This window comes from Pediculus humanus, genomic scaffold, assembly GCF_000006295.1.
Source record: "Pediculus humanus corporis 1103172108280 genomic scaffold, whole genome shotgun sequence".
Classification (NCBI taxonomy): Eukaryota; Metazoa; Arthropoda; class Insecta; order Psocodea; family Pediculidae; genus Pediculus; species Pediculus humanus.
The window spans coordinates 128,660-146,369 of NW_002987849.1; the positions used below are offsets into that span (position 1 = coordinate 128,660).

Below are 17,710 nucleotides of genomic sequence, written 5' to 3' on the forward strand. Positions count from 1 at the left end.
TTTTTTTTTTTTTTTTTTTTTTTTTGTTTTAAATAATAATGCGATGCAAATATTTCATAATTTTCTTTTTCCTTGCACTTATCTCTTGGTCCCCCCTTCCTTCCCTCCCACACCTCTCTCCCTCTTTTCCTCCCCTCACTCCAGACAAAGATTTGATTATATTCGACGTTGGAAATTTTTTTTTTTTTTTTTTCACACCCTCTCGGTAGTCGGATATTGATTTTATTTTATTTTCAATTTTTTTTTGGGAGGAAAATTGATAATAATAATAATGATGATAATGATAATGATAATGATTCTGATAATTTTTGATTTTCTAACAGGTTATAATCGTTATTATTATCAGGTGGGGAGGAGAGAGGAGGGAGGAAAAAGGGGGGCGTTTAAAAATCATTTAGTTCGAATCGCGTAAAATAAATATTTCTGCACGCCCTTTTATTATCATTATTATTATTTTTTTTTTCCGGTTAGGAGCTGGGGAGAAAAAGAGAGAGAGAGGGGGGGGTAAAAGGATTTGTATAGGATGCAGAGTTGAAAGAAATGATATAAAGTATAATTGATAAATGATCAATCAATAAACTGCCCTGAAAGTAATAATTTTAAAGTATTCCGGCATTTTGATTTCAGTTTATAAAAAAAAAAAATTTCTCCAGGAAAATGAGAGGTTTGGGGGGCGGGGTGGGGAGAAATTTTTTTCCTTCTTTTCCCGGAGTCAAATTCGAAACGTTTTTTCTTTTTTTCCCCCTCCCCCCGTCCCCTTCCTTCTCATTACCCTTTCGAATTTTTTTTTTTTATAATTATTTATTTTCCTTTATGTTTGTATAATGTTGGACGAGAGGTATGAAGCAGGGGGGAGTGGGGAGTTGAGGGGAGGGTTTGTGTGAGGAATCAGACGACGAAGTATTTTTCAGAAAATAATAATTATAAGCGAGTAGAACTTTTGAAAAGTAAAAGGAGTTGGAGAGAGAGAGAAGGGGGAAAAAAGAGAAACGAAAAAGGAGAATCAAAAAAAAAAAAAAAAAGGGTAGCAAAGGAAACGAAAAGGAAAAGGTGGCGGAAAAAGGTTTTGAAAATGTTAAAGGTCAACTTTTTTTTTCTTTTTTTTTTTTTTTTACGTTTCTGCCTTTAGGTTTGTGCTCCCCGATTTGAGTTTTCCGTTGTTAATTTTTTTTTTTTGCCTGTTTTGCCCGTTTTCTAAGTTTTCGAATGAAAGAAAAAAATAAATAATGGGGGGGGGGGGGAAAACGTGTCGATTCGTTGGAAAAAAATTCAGGATAAGGAGAAAAATAATAATTCGTTTGACGTCAATCCATTCGAACCTTCCCTACGCCCCTGTAATTCTTCTTACGAATTTCAATCGGATCCCCGCGAAAAAAAAAAAAAAAACAACAAGGAGGAATGAATGGTATTATTATTTTGATTGTTCGATTTTTTTTTTTTTTTTTCGTTCCGCATTACACGATTGCCTAGATTGCCTAAAAAAAAAAAAAAAATTTTGCTTACGACGAATTAATTTTTCCTTATGGTAATATCGTCCTATACGACGTAGATTTGTTTTCGTATTTATTTGCCCCCCTCCTCGTCCCCCTCCCCGTTATCTACCGTCCTCTCCCCTCCTCTCTTTTCATCTCATTCCGGATGAAATCGGAATAATTTTTTTTTTTTTTTTTTTACACCATAAGTGAGTGTGCGTGTGCGTGTGCGTGTCTGCGTGCGTTTTGTATTTTTCCGGGGAGCAAAAGTGATGATGATGATGATGATGATGTGTATAATAAAAACCCTTTGAGCCGTTTTTTTTTTTTTTTTTTTCCTCTCCAAAGTTCAATTATCCGCCCTTTGCGTGTTTATGTTATGTGTGCGACTATTATTATTATTATTGCACCTTTTTCTTATTTTTCCTTACTCCCCTCTCTCTCTCTCTCTCTCTCGCGGAGGAACGTAATAAAATTAATTTTGGTATCCATTAGTCATTTCACCGACTAAATAAAAAAAAAACAAAAAAAAACGAGGTCCTCGCCAGTTAGTTGATTTTCGTAAACGATTTAAAAAAAAAAAAATTTTTTTATTTTTTGAGGAGCTCCTCGGATAAATATAAAGATATAATAAAAGTTGGCACACATCTTAATTGTTTACCCTGCGAATAATACGTAATTTTTGTGACAGAGAATGAGGAGAAGAAGAATAAGATGAAAAAGAAAAAGAAAAGAAATACATTCATAAAAAAAAAAAAAGAAAATTCTAAAATCTCTTCTTGTTTCCCCCCCCCCCCGTTTGCAATTTTTTTTATTTTTATTGCCGTCCAATTTTCCTCATCTTCTTCTTCTAGTCTCTCTCTCTCCCTCCCCATCTCCCTACTAGAAAAAAAATTTTTTTTTTTTTATATTTCGCGTCGATTATCATTCGATAAAAATAAAAACAAAATGAAAGAAAGAAATAATAATAATGGTAATAACAATAAAAATTTAAATATCTGGAGAAAACGCGTGTGTGTGTCACGTGTGTGTTTACGCGCGTAGCAGAGTACGTAGTCCCCCTCGTAAATGTAATAATAATAATAATATTCGGTTTATCGAATACGAATCGAACCGTAATAAAATTTTTCTTTTTCTTCATTTTTTTTTTTGAAAATATTTGGTACAAATCAGTTCGTTGAACCGTTTAAACAGAACGTTTTGTACATGAGGACGGCTGTTTTTTTTCTCTAGGGAATGAACGGAGGGAGAGAAAGGGAGGGAAGGCGGGGGAAGGGAAAATCTCGAATGGTGAAAGAGACTTTTTTTTTTTTTTTTTTTTTAATTCTATCACGTTAAATCATTTCTTTTTTTAATCACGAGTTTCACGATGATTATCCCTTTATCCTTTTCCCACACAAATTCGCGAGAGCGCGCGACCTCTTTCCCCTCTCCCCCACCTCCTTTTTCTCAGCATCCTTTTTTTTAATTCTTTTCCCCTCCCCGACGGGATCCGCGAACGCGAATCATCGCGATTTAAAATTTTCAGTTTTTTGGCTGACTAATAAAAAAAAGAAAAAAAAATTTTAATTATATTATTTAACAATTTCTATTTTTAACAGCTTTCGTATAAATAATAATAATGATAATGATAATAATAATTATTTTAATTATAAAATTAAACAAGTTGAAAATTTTTTAAATTTGTATACACGAGTTGAATCGCGAGTAAAGATCGTACCTAGTTTGGGGAGATCGGAAAACAGGTGAAATGAGAGAGGGAAAAGAGGAATGAAAAGAGAGAGAGAGAGAAAGGCACAAAAGTTTTCCTTTTTTATACCAAAATAAACACGTTGTTTTGTTTTGTTATTTTTTTTTACGAGAGAGTTAAAAAATAGTTCATTTTCACCCCCGGGGGTTATTTTAAAAAAAAAAAAAAAGGGGATGCGATTTATGAAAATATTTCAAAGGATCCCTCATCAAAGGGGAGAACACAGAAAAAAAAAAAACTCGTGAAAGGGGGCAAAAATAACCACAGAGAAATTTTTTATATTTTTTTTTAAATTTTATTTTTAAGTTTGTTCTTATCGGAATGTTGTCATTATTATTATTATTATTATTATTATTATTCGTTTCGTGTCATGTCGCGTTTTGATGTTTCAACCCTTCCCCGCTCCTCCCTTCCTCGCTTCTAGTTCTACCCTTCCTCCCTTTGCTTTCATTTTTTACCCGAGTGACGATTACTCGTGTTTCGAACCGTGTTTTCTCCCTCCCCTCTCCCCCTCCCCCACCTCCCCTTCCGTTTCACAAACGCTAATAAGAGTTGAAAATTGTTTTTTCCTGTTTTTTTTCATCATTTAATATCGCTCTTGGATAACGACTAATTAACAAACTTCACTTATTTCGTTACTCCATGATTTATTAACGTTATGTCATCATTTACGATTCTTTTTGAGTCAAACAAAACAAAAAATAATAGAAAAAAATAAAAATTTTAAATGAAATCAATGATGACGTAATTGTTGAAAAGAGATAGATGGATAGATAGATAGGTCAAAGGTTGGAAAAATGGAGAATACCTACAAAGCTCTGACGCGGGAGTTTTTTTATTTTCTTTTGTAAATTTGTTTTCGTGTTCATTTCATTTCCTTTTCTACTACCACTACTACCACCACCTAATGCCCCGTCTTATTGAATAGGGGAGTTTGGAAAAATTGACTCCGGGGGAGGAGGAGAAGGAGGGAAGGATAGATTATATAAACGCGGGATTGAAATTGATTTGAAAAGAATGGAAATTGACGACATTTTGAAGAAAGAAAAATAGAACGCGAATAAATAATAAAGTTCTGTCTCCCTCTCTCTCTCTCTTTCTCTCTTCCCTTCTCGCCTCTCCCTTTCCCCGTTTTTTTTCTTTTTTCCTCTGAGCAAACTAATAACGCAAAAAAATTAACGGAAAAATTAATTTTTGCTACGGATAATAACATGGGATAAAAAAAATTTATTTTTGTTATTTGAGCGAAAGTAAAAATAAATGTTTTTAAAGTATAAATGAATTGATAACGGTTCGAGATTTTATTGCTTTCTCGTAGCAAAAAATAAAAAAAAAATTTTTTCTTTTTGCTACGCGAAATTTAAAAGAAAATTTTAACTTTTTTTGAGGGGGCAAAGGGGAGCAAAGGGGGGTAAGTTTCAAGAGCTCTTAAATATTTGTAAAGCTTAACAATTTTTATTTATTTTTATTTTTTTTTGATTTTTTTATTTTTCTCCAGACTCCTCTTGTTTTCTTTTTTTTACTTCGTTATCATCATCATCATCATTTATTTATTTATTTATTTATTCAGTTATTTTTTTTTTCAAAAGTAAATAAAAAAATCAAACAACTCTCTCATAAAGTCGGAAAATGTTTTTATCATTATTATTATTTATTATCGAATTGATTCATTTGAGTTTTTTTTTTTTTAAAGTAATTTTTTTCCCCGATGATTGATGCTTTTCCTTTTCCCCCCCTTTTCCCCTGCCCCCCATTTTTTTTCTTCTAAATAAGGTTTCAAATCTCTTTTATGTATTCAAACACACAAAGGTGGATGGACAGAACGTGTTAGGATTTTGTTTTGTTTCCCTTTTTTAAACGTTTTAGTCTTTTCATTACGGGCATTACAGACGGACGAACGGACCGTTTGAAGTGTGCTTATTGCGAAAGAGCTTAAGAAGAAGCAGAAGAAAAAGAAAAAGAAAGAGAAGAGAAAAAAGAAGATGAAAATTCGAAAGATTTAAAAGACGAACAAAAGGAGCAAACGAAATTTTCTTTTTTTTTCTCTCGTCATCGACGAGGGTTAATATTTACCCGGAGAAAAGTAAAGAATGGGAATGGAAGAAAGTAAAGGGAAAGGATGAAAAAAAAAAACAAAAAAAAAAAAAAAGTGGAAGCAGAAGAGAAGAGAAAATTTAGAGTGATGGCGGAAAATGCGACGTTGAGATTGTCATCATTTTTTTTCAAAAAAATTAATTTTTAAAAGAAAAAATTTGAAAATTTTTCTTTCGCGAATGAGAGAGATAGAGAGAAAGAGTTTAGAAGAGGGAGGAGGTTGTGGGAGGAACAGGAGGAGGAGGAGGAAGAAAAAGGAAAAAAAACTCCGTGTTTCGCTAAAAGTTATTTATCAAAATTCGAATTCGGTGTTCGCGGGTGCGTGTGTGCGTGTGTTTGCGTATATGTGAGTGCGTGCATGTGTGTATGTGCGTGTGTGCGATCAAGGGTATCAATAAATTTCCGAAGAATCCTGAATTTTATAAAGAAATATTTATAAAGTCGATATAAGAATACTAAATTTTCCCGTCGTTTCGTCGTTTCTATTGTTTTTTAACTTTAATGAGTTTTTCTTTTTAAAAAATAAATTAGAACGTGAGAGTGCGAACGGGAATAAAATATGATTGCGTTCGGGAGCGCCGTTTGTCATTTCGTACAATTTTTCTCTCTCGTTTTAAAAACAAAAAAAACAAAAAACAAAAACTTGGGAAATTAGGATTTTTCGTGAAATAATAAATTTTGCCGGGAGTAGAGGGAAATGGCAAAAAAGGTGGTTAAATGAGAGAGGCAGGGAAGATGGGAGAGACAGCGAGAGAGAGAGAGAGAGAGGGGGCATTGAGGTGTGAGAATTTGTTGTTATTATTATTATTATTGCATGCGTCCGACAGGTAAAAACTCTCAACTTTACAAAAAAAAATCTTTAATTTATTTTTGAATTTTTTTATTTTTCTTTTCATTGAAAGCAAAAGCACGGAATCATTTTTTTTCCCTGATTTTGATGAATTTAATTTTGCTTTTTCAAAAAAATAAAATAAAACGGGGGTGGTGGGGGTGGGGAAGAGGAGAGGAAGGCGGACGGACGTGATGTAAAGCAATGGTGACGTTGACGACGATGACGATGACGAGAACGACAGCGGTCGGAATTTCCGGAAATATTTTAACTAAGCGAAAAACTTTCAACTAACTTCTCATTTCGAAAAAAAAAAAAAAAAAAAAAAAACGCGGGAAAAAATTGATTTTTAAAATCTTTTTCTCATTCCACTCGAAACGCGAGTTTTTACGTGAAAAGTAAAAAGAGAAAGAGAGAAAGAGGGGAGAGAGAAAAAAAGGGAGAAAATTGCATTCCCGAGTTTTTTCACTTTACTTAAACAAATAATGCTCGAGTTTTTCTTTTTCTTTTCCTTTTCCTTTTCCTTTTCTCTCTCTCTTTCTTTCTCTCTTTCTACCAACAAGCTTTTAGGGTTGATTTAAAAATAAATAAATAAAATAAAAAGGAAGAGAAGAAGAAGAAGAAGAAGGAAAAAAAAATATTTACAAAGTGCTTGATTGCTTCGTCGTCGTAACTTTTTTTTTTTTTTTTTTTTTTTTTTTTTTGTCTTCCCTTTTCGATATTAAAAAAAATTTAAATTGGTTCCCCCCAAAAAAAAAAAAAAAAAAAAAAAAAAAAAAACGTTTAGCCGGGGAAAAAAAAAAAAAAATTTTTTATATATATACAAGCGCCAGGCACCTGCTGAGAGGGTCCATGGACTTTTTTCTTTTTTTTTTTTTTAAAAATTTATAAAAAAAAAATAAAAATAAAAAAACAGAAAACATGAAAAAAAACATGCCAAGTCATTAATTCGAGGGGACAAAGGGGGGGAGGGGGAGAAATTATTTTTATTAAATATTATTATCATTATTATTTTATTTATTTTAGTTTTTCTATTCGTGGACGTTTACCCGAAAAAAAAAAACCGACATGAAAAAAAAAAAAAAAAAACAAAAACGTCATCATCGAATCGGGGAAGCAGAAAAAAAACGACAACGACAACGACAGCGATTCTCTCTCTCTCTCTCTCACTTTTTTTTAAAAATTTGAATCACCTGTTTTCGAATTTTATCATTATCATCATCATCATCATTATAAGAATTTTAATGTTTTTCGAGAGGGGAAAAAGGGTGGTTGGGAAGAGGTGGGGGAGGGAAAGAAAGAAAATTCGAATTGTGAAAAAAATTTTTTTCGAAACGGTTCGCACACTTTCTCGATGAAATTTAAAAAAAAAAAAAAAAAAAAAAAAAATTTAACCTTTGAAAACCGTAAAATTAAAAGCGCGGTTCAAAGCGTTCGAATTTGCTCGCGTTCGGTTTTTTTTTTTTTTTGAAAGACAAAGATATCGAGGGGAGTGTGTGTGTGTGAAAGAAAGAGAAAGAAAGATAGATAAAATGAAAAAAAAAAAAAAAAAAAAAAAAAAAAACAAATTTAGGATGATGAAACGAAAAAAAAAAAAAAAAAATTAAAATTTGAGAACTTGGCCCCAAAAACCCCGGGCGCCCTTGGATTTCTAAAAATTGTTTTTTTTTCTTTCTCTCTCTCTCTCCCCCCCCCCATCTCTCTCTCTCTTTCTTTCTTACGCGTATATGAGAGAGAGTGTCGGCGTCCGACTATGGTCGCTTCGCGATCACGGGTTGTTGTGTAGAAATTAAAAAAAAAAAAAAAACAGAAAAAAAAAAGATTTTTAAAATCTTTTGTCTGATTCTGTTGTAACGCGTTTTAAAAATAAATAAATAAATAAAACGTTACGAATGAAAGGAGAGAAGTAAAAAATAATTTTCCCTCTCTCTCTCTCTGTTTCTCTCTTTCCGTTTTGATTCTTTCAATTTTTAAAATTGTTGTGCTTCTAACGCGAAAAGTCGACGTGGCGGAAGAAAAAGGAAAAAGGAAAAAGAAAAAAAAAAGGAAATTTCCTTTTTTCTTCTTTTTTCTTTTGTATTTCCCATTCGCGTTTGTTTCTAATTTTCCTTTTTTCTTTCTTTTTTTCTTTTTTATTTTTTTTGTTTAAACCGAGTTTTAACGTAATTTAATTTTTTTTTTTTTATGTACTTCGAGAAAGAGAGAAAAAAAAGGGAAAAAAAGGAAAAAAAAAATTACGAGTACTTATCTTAAATACTTATTAAGTTATATAAGAATTGATACGCTTTTCCTTGATGACGTCATTAATCAAGGTTCATTAAAAAATAATAAAAAAAAAAGAAAAGTTTTTTTTTTACTACCCTCCTCTCGGTATTATTCTTTGAGCTATTCGGTGGTCGTAAAAAAAATCATTATCATTATCATCATTATCATTATCATCATTATCATTATTATCGTTGTCATTATTATTATTATTGCTTTAATGAAGTTAAATTGCTCATGAAAATTAATTTTTTTAATGAAAAACAAATCCCAATAAGTCGGAATAAATTTTATACGTAAGTTTAGTTATTATTATGGCGAAACGAAATCTTTTGTTAAAATAATGTGTTTTTCCCCCTCCCCTCTTCTACCCCTTCCCCCCCGTTAGAAAAGTCTAAGATGGCGAAGAAAAAGAAGGAGAAGAGTTTCGGTTTTAACAACGTCACGCAAACGAACGCGCGATGTCTGTCAAGAGAAAATGATTTATCATTATTTAAATTCGTCACATCTTTTAGTGGCGATTTTTCGGTTTTTTTTTTTTTGTCTTCTGCTTGTTTTTTTTTTTTTTTTTATCAGTGCATGACGCTTCGCTATATTTTATATTATCAAATTATTATAATATTTTAAAATATTTCAATCATTTAGATGATGGAAAAAATCAAAGCGCGAATCGTGACGTCCAAAACGAATTTTGGACCGCGTGAATCGTCCCTCTGAATCGAATAAGAAAAAATAAAAAAATAAAAAAAAGTGTAAAAAATAAAAAAATGAAAAACGAGGGAACAAATTTAGGACCAACAAACAAAAAAATAATTAACTATTATAGATAGTATTGAAGTGAATAAATAAAATCGTGATGAGCGTTAATGCGACCGCAGCGGAAACCCCCGCGACTCCGGCAACCATTGGACGTTCAGCATATGATCGGCCGCCACCAGAACCGCCGAAAAAACCTCCACGGAGAACAGGGAAACCCGTCCCGGAGCGTCCGAAACGTTCGCTCCTTTGTTTGACGCTTAAAAATCCGATAAGGAGATTGTGCATAGCCGTAGTCGAATGGAAACCCTTCGAGTACATGATATTGCTTACGATCATGGCGAATTGCGTCGCTCTTGCCATATACACCCCGTATCCGAACGGAGATTCAAACAGTACTAATTTAAATTTGGAACAAGTAGAAATCGTCTTTTTAGTCATATTTACAATAGAATGTTTCGGAAAAATAATAGCTCAGGGTTTCGTCGCGCATCAGGGTGCATACCTTCGAAACGGTTGGAACTTGCTGGATTTCACGATCGTCGTCATCGGTTTGATAAGTACGGCTTTGTCGAACGTGACCAAAGAAGGTTTCGACGTCAAGGCGCTGAGAGCTTTTCGAGTTCTCCGTCCTTTGCGTTTGGTATCCGGAGTTCCGAGCTTGCAAGTCGTTTTAAATTCAATTCTTTTAGCCATGGTGCCTTTGCTACATATTGCAATATTGGTATTATTCGTTATTATAATATACGCCATCGTCGGATTGGAGTTGTTTTCCGGTAAATTGCACACGACGTGTTACGACGTTAAAACGCGAGAACGCATGGACGACCCGCATCCGTGCGCTCTCAAAGGCACGTCCGGATTTAATTGTTCGGTTTTAGACACGGACACGCAACAAATGAAATGCTTTTCCGGTTGGGAAGGACCGAATTTCGGAATCACAAATTTTGATAATTTCGGTTTGGCCATGTTGACCGTTTTCCAATGCATTACTCTCGAGGGTTGGACCGACGTCATGTATTGGATTCAAGATGCATCCGGAAATACTTGGCAGTGGATATATTTTGTTTCGCTCGTTATTCTCGGTGCTTTTTTCGTTATGAATTTAATTCTCGGTGTTCTCTCCGGAGAGTTTTCAAAAGAGAGAGAAAAAGCCAAATCGAGAGGAGATTTTAAAAAGTTGAGAGAAAAACAGCAAATAGAAGAGGATTTGCGAGGTTATCTTGATTGGATCACTCAAGCGGAAGATATTGAGCCTGAAGGAGAAGTTAATCAAGATAAAACAAAACTTGTGAATACGGATCTGTTGGAGGGAGAAGAATGCGAAGTCCAACAGGAAAGTTTTTGGAGCAAAAAGAAAAAAGATTGGGATCGTATTAATAGGAGATTGCGCAGAAGTTGCCGAAAAGCTGTTAAATCTCAAATGTTCTATTGGTTAATTATTGTTCTTGTCTTCCTCAATACCGTGGTTTTGGCGACGGAACACTACCGTCAACCCGAATGGTTAGATTCTTTCCAAGAAATAACAAATTTTGTTTTTGTTGCTCTTTTCACATGCGAAATGTTAATTAAAATGTACAGTTTAGGATTTCAAAGTTATTTCGTTTCTTTGTTTAATCGATTCGATTGCTTCGTCGTAATCGGTAGCATAGGCGAAATATTGCTGACCAAATTCGATGTGATGCCTCCGTTAGGTGTTTCCGTTTTGCGGTGTATTCGATTGCTGCGAGTTTTTAAAGTCACAAAATATTGGAGATCTTTGTCCAATTTGGTGGCTTCTCTTTTAAATTCCATTCAAGCCATCGCATCATTGTTACTTTTATTATTTTTATTCATTGTTATTTTCGCGTTGCTCGGAATGCAAGTTTTTGGCGGTAAATTTGATTTTGACAGCACGGAGCCAAAACCACGTCATAATTTCGATTCGTTCTGGCAAAGCTTGCTAACCGTATTTCAAATACTCACCGGCGAAGATTGGAATACAGTTATGTATGACGGCATTCGAGCTTACGGTGGCGTGTCATCGATTGGCATTGTCGCCAGCATCTATTTCATTATTCTTTTCATTTGCGGTAATTATATTTTGTTAAACGTTTTCTTGGCTATCGCTGTCGATAACCTGGCCGATGCAGATTCCTTGGGCGACGTTGAAAAAGACGCAGAAGAAGTCCCGGAGGAAGAGGACCGCGAAAATCGGAAAAGCATGTCTCCGAGAGACGAGGTTCGTTTGGATATGGAAGGTGATGTTGGAACCGGATGCGAAACCGATGAGGAAAGGGAAAACGTTGACGGTTACGATGATGATGGAAGTCAAAAAGAACGTTCTTCCGTGTCCGATGAAGATCGTCAAAAGAAAATGAACGGCGATGGTTACGATGATGAGTATCAAGAGGAAGACGAGGACGAAGATGATGAAGAGGAAGAGGATGAAGAAGAGGAGGAGGAAGCCGAAAAAGGAGATGAAAAACCAAGAGCTAGACCTCGAAGAAGACGCCTGTCGGAGCCGAACGATATAAACAAAATTGAACCCATTCCTAATACATCGTCGTTTTTTATTTTCGGACCGAAAAATCGGTTCAGAGTGTTTTGCCACTGGTTTTGCAATCATAGTATTTTCGGAAATATTATTTTAGTCTGTATCCTTGTCTCGTCGGCCATGCTTGCTGCCGAAGATCCGCTCAGAGCTGAATCTGAGCAAAATAAATTTTTATTACCCTTCGACTATTTCTTCACAACCGTTTTCACAATTGAATTACTACTTAAAGTTATTGCGTATGGTTTTATTTTGCATCCCGGATCCTTTTGCCGGTCATTTTTTAGTGTTTTAGATTTACTAGTTGTTTGTGTTTCTTTAGTTTCTATGTTTCGAAGTTCTTCCGCCGTGTCTTTCATTAAAATCCTTCGAGTACTCAGAGTCTTGAGACCTTTAAGAGCCATAAATCGTGCAAAGGGTTTAAAACGCGTCGTTCAGTGCGTAATAGTATCCGTTAAAACAATAGGTAATATTGTTTTGGTAACATGCCTTCTTCAATTCATGTTCGCCGTCATAGGAGTTCAATTGTTCAAGGGTAAATTTTTCTCTTGTAACGATAAATCTAAAATGACTGAATTGGAGTGTCACGGGTCTTACATCGTGTTTAAAGACGGTGACATTAATAAACCCGAAAGGAAAGAACGGGAATGGTCTCCTAATAATTTTCATTTCGACAATGTGGCGAAAGCTATGCTGACGTTGTTCACCGTTTCCACTTTTGAGGGTTGGCCCAGTCTTTTACACGTTTCCATCGATTCAAACGTTGAAGATTTCGGTCCCATTCACAATTTTAGACCCATAGTCGCTACTTACTACATTATTTACATAATCGTCATTGCATTTTTCATGATAAATATTTTCGTTGGTTTTGTCATTGTCACGTTTCAAAACGAAGGAGAGCAAGAGTATAAAAATGTCGATTTAGATAAAAATCAAAGAAATTGCATCGAGTTTGCTCTCAATGCGAAACCCGTGAGAAGGTATATTCCAAAAGATAGAATCCAGTATAAGATTTGGTGGTTCGTTACTTCCCAACCCTTCGAGTACACACTTTTTGTTTTGATCATGGCAAACACGGTGACGTTAGCCATGAAGTACTACGGACAGTCAAAATTATACACGGAAATTTTAGATGCTTTGAACATGTTTTTTACGGCAGTTTTTGCACTAGAATTTGTTTTGAAATTAGCGGCTTTCCGTTTCCGTAATTATTTCGGAGATGCGTGGAACACTTTAGATTTTATAATCGTGTTAGGAAGTTTTATCGACATCATAATGGATAAAGTTGTTCACGGCGGTGACGGAATGATATCGATTACATTTTTCCGACTTTTCCGAGTTATGCGTTTGATAAAATTACTCAGCAAAGGAGAAGGTATACGCACCCTGTTGTGGACGTTCATGAAATCGTTTCAAGCCCTGCCGTACGTAGCTCTTCTCATCGTCATGTTGTTTTTTATATACGCGGTAATCGGAATGCAAGTTTTCGGGAAAATAGCTTTAGACCCGGAAACGAATATAAACAGAAATAATAATTTTCAAAGTTTTCCACAAAGTTTATTAGTACTGTTTCGATCGGCCACCGGAGAAGCATGGCAAGAAATAATGTTAGACACTGTAGATGCTAAATGTGATAAAAATTCAGATGATGCTCATTCGGACTCCTGTGGATCCAGTATAGCCTTTCCTTATTTTATATCTTTCTATGTAATATGTTCCTTTTTAATTTTAAATCTTTTCGTGGCCGTCATTATGGATAATTTCGACTACTTAACGCGAGATTGGTCGATATTAGGACCTCATCACTTAGATGAATTTATTAGACTTTGGAGCGAATACGATCCGGATGCGAAGGGACGGATCAAACATCTAGACGTAGTAACACTCCTTCGAAAAATCTCTCCGCCTTTAGGTTTCGGCAAACTGTGTCCGCACCGAGTGGCGTGTAAGCGGCTCGTGAGCATGAACATGCCCTTAAACAGTGACGGAACCGTATTATTTAATGCTACGTTGTTTGCGGTCGTGAGGACATCGTTAAAAATAAAGACGGAAGGTGTCATTGACGAGTGTAATGCCGAATTGAGATCCATCATAAGAAAAGTTTGGAAAAAAACAAGCACAAAACTTTTGGACCAAGTAGTTCCCCCTCCAGGTGAAATAGATGACGTTACCGTTGGAAAATTTTACGCAACCGTTTTAATACAAGACTACTTTAGAAGATTTAAAAAGAGAAAAGATCAGCTTCGAGACGGTGAAAAAGATCATTGTAACACTGTCACGTTGACCGCTGGTTTGCGTCAACTACTAGAAGCCGATCCGGAATTAAAGCGAGCCATTTCGGGAAATTTGGATGAGCTTTTGGAAGACAATCCTGAACCGATGCATAGAAGAAATCATTCCTTGTTTGGAAAAGCTTGGTCTTCGGTTAGAAGAGGCCGATCGTTTAAAGGGATTCATCGGAATCACGCTTTAGCACGATCGAATTCTATGGAATCCCTCCAGAGAGCCGTTACGGATCACATAGTTCAAATGACCAAAAACGGTCTTTTGCCTCAAAATTCAATTTCAATGCAAAACATGGGAGGGCTCATGAACAAAATGGACAGCGTTCAAACAAACGGGGATCCGCGTCGGAATTTAGAATTGAGCGACCTCACGGCTCTCATGGAAAACCCCATATTGCTCCCCGACATGGCTTCCCGAGCCAGAAAACAAGATCAAAAACCCGACGAGCCCAAAGACAAATTTGAGGCTTTTTAGCAGGGAAAGAGTTTTGAAAAAATGAAATTTTACCGTTACCCTTTGGATTTAGATTGTTTTTTTATTTTTATTTAGTCCTCATCTGTTCCGACTGTTGCATAATTTTGTGTGGTAAGTTTTATTTTTCGTTAAAAAAAAAAAAAAACGATGGGAATTTTAAACTGCCTAGCATACAATTCTGGAATGTTTCAAAAGATTAAAAAAAAAAAAAAGTTAACGGCCAATTTGTACAGGGTCGAGATAATTAATTTTTTTTGTTCTTTTTCTATATTTCTGATTTCAGCAAAAAATAGCAGATATGGCTTTACAAATTGAAAGCGCTAGACTGCTAACTTGGAGAGCTGCTTATTTAAAAGATAATAAGATGCCTTTTACAAAAGAGGCAGCCATGGCCAAATTAGCTGCTTCGGAAACTGCAACTTTTTGCGCACACCAATGTATACAGGTTTGAAATTAAATTTTGTGCATGAAATGAAATGAAAACTTTAGGACAAAAATGAAAAAAAAAAGGTTTTTTTTTAGCGAAACAATGATTTTTTTTTTTTTTAGATATTAGGTGGAATGGGTTACGTGACCGACATGCCTGCAGAGCGTCATTACAGAGATGCAAGAATAACAGAAATCTACGAAGGAACATCAGAAATACAAAGACTCGTGATATCTGCCAATATCATCAAAGAACTCGGAGGTTGAACGAATGAAAAAAAAAACGCGCACTACTACATCATCACGAGAAAATTTAAAACAGTCAAATAATCGGTCTTCATTTTCCAATCCCTAACTATAATCATCCGGTACGGAACGATGTTTTCCAAAATACAAAACTTTCATTTTTTTTTTTAAACATAAAAACTTTTTCCAAACAAACAAGAAAATAAACAAACAAACAAACAAAAAAAATTAAAAATAAAATAAAAAGCATGAAAACAAATGGATTTTTGAATGCGGTCAAAATGAATAAATAATAATGCATCTATCTGATTTTCTAATGGTTTTTGTCGCATGCAGCAGCCTAAAGAAAGAAAGAAAGAAAGAAAGAAAAAAAAATGGCCTACTTACGTAAAAAGACACAGCAAAGACGGAAAGAGGGAAAACAAAAATGTCACTTCGTTATCCACAAATCACAAATTATTTTTCTTTTTTCGTTTTTCAAATCTGTCAAAAAATAAATAATTTACAATATAATAAAAATAATAATAATAGAGTAATAAAGTAATGTGAAATTTGCAAAAAATATTTTTTTAATTTAATTGTTGTAAACGTGTGTTGTCGTCAATAGTTGAATAATAATAATAAAAACTCTTTCCGAAAGACAGTAATAAATAAATAAAAATGTATAAAAAAAATAGTCCAATATTTATGTATTTGTATTTATGTGTACATGAACTATTAGAAAATTTCAGTATTTACGAAAAATGATTTGAAAAAAAAAGGGAAAAAAAGGGGAAAAATATTTTTTTTTTATATTTCCAATAAATTAATAATTAACAGATTACACGAAGACTGAGGGAGAACCCTCCAAGACATTTATGTATTGTAGAAAATGAAAACAAATTTTTTTTTTTTTTTTGTAAAATAAATTATTGTCCGTGTTTATATGCACATACACCCACCCACACACCCACAAACAAACACATTTATGTATAAATAAGCCTATGTGTGCGTTTGTGCGTTTGTGTGCGTGAGTGTGAATAAAAATTATTAACCGTGTAGTAGCTAGATTTGTTAAATTTTTTTTTACATAAACTTTTTATTTTATTTTATTAAAGTTGTTGTGTGTGAATTCGTATTAAAAAAAAAGTTTAATCAAACGTTGTATAGCAGACGATGAATAAAAAAAAAAATAATAATAATAATTATTTATTTAATAGCTTTTTACAAATATGTTTATTATGATTATTTTATTGTATTATTTTATTTATTATATATATATTTTAATTATTTTTTTTTAATCACGTGATTATCATTGTACACAAGTGTAACGTTTATTTTTACTTACACATGACAAAAATTAATAAATTTTTATTTTATTATTATTATTATTATTTTTTAAATCGCTGAAATTTTCTACATATAAATATGGCCAAAATTTATTTAATTAATTAATCGCGTGTGAATTTTATTTTAATTATTTTGTATGATTATATAAATTATTTATATTATTTTATTTTTATAATGAAATGAAAATTCTGATAATATACAATCATTAAATTTTTTTTTTTTTTTTTTTTAATGAACAAAGAAAAATTTTAAATTAAAATGTTAATTAATGTTGTTGCCAAATTTTATATATACGTTTTTAAAAATAATAATAATGATTTTTTTATGATGTAAAGAATTTCATTTAGTTTTACAAAAAAATTTTTTCTTCTTTTTTTCTTCTTTTTTTTTTGTAAAATTAAAAATAATATAATCGTTGTTTGTTAATGTTGGTAACAATCGGTTTAATTTTTAATAATAATTATATATATATATGTATTTAAATAAAAGAAAAAAAATTGTGTATAATTTTTTTCATATTTGTATATGTTTTTTTTTTTTTTCCGTTAGTTAGTATCGTATTTATAGTATTTTATTAAATTATTATATTTATTTATATACCTTGTGTGTGCACGTGCACACGTGAAATTATTTAAATTTTTTTTAAAAAATTTTTTTACTCGTTAATTATTATTATTATTATTATAATATTTGGGCACAAAAACAAAAAGTTTAAACTGAGGCTAATGACAAATAATTAATTATTCATATGATTTGGCGTTTTAAAAAAAAATTTAATTTTTTTATCATTTTAAGAAAAAAAAACAAATACAAATTATTAAAATAAAATATATATATTGTTATATTCGGTTCGTTCTTTATTTTTGTAAGTAATGAACAAGCACTTAAAACTATCACTAAACTAATATTAATAAACAAGAACTTATTACAGCTAGACTAAAAATCAAATGAACCGACGCCAAGCTGTGTAGCTTGCCTATATTACTTTGGTCTTTCGTCAGTCAACTGTTTCGAATGTTCGAGCAAACACTTGCAAATAAAATAAAAGAAGGAGTCTTTAGAAGCTTCGCTTCTAAAGAAGAACAATTTGAGTTCGTCGCCAGTCTTTTGTTTATAAAAAGTTGAAAATGTGAATATTTAGTACGGGATCATAACACCTCCCCCCTTAAGACGGAAAACAATTATTTTGAAAAAAGAATTTGTTTTCTCCTCTTGTTCGGATTTGACAGTTTCCTATGTCGGGTTCTGAATGT

General features: G+C 33.1%; 2 protein-coding genes across 2 annotated transcripts; both read left to right on the plus strand.

Annotated features, from left to right (window-relative positions):
- Positions 1-9,263: 9,263 nt before the first annotated feature.
- Phum_PHUM510590 (Voltage-dependent L-type calcium channel, putative) lies at positions 9,264-14,456 on the plus strand (the record flags this gene model as incomplete). Its single annotated transcript, XM_002431028.1, has 2 exons — positions 9,264-11,494; positions 11,636-14,456. 2 exons carry the CDS (start codon positions 9,264-9,266, stop codon positions 14,454-14,456), a joined length of 5,052 nt encoding a protein of 1,683 aa, XP_002431073.1.
- Positions 14,457-14,754: 298 nt separating this feature from the next.
- Positions 14,755-15,149, plus strand: Phum_PHUM510600 (acyl-CoA dehydrogenase, putative; the record flags this gene model as incomplete). The annotated part of the gene is made up of 2 exons (XM_002431029.1): positions 14,755-14,901; positions 15,006-15,149. 2 exons carry the CDS (start codon positions 14,755-14,757, stop codon positions 15,147-15,149), a joined length of 291 nt encoding a protein of 96 aa, XP_002431074.1.
- Positions 15,150-17,710: the final 2,561 nt, after the last annotated feature.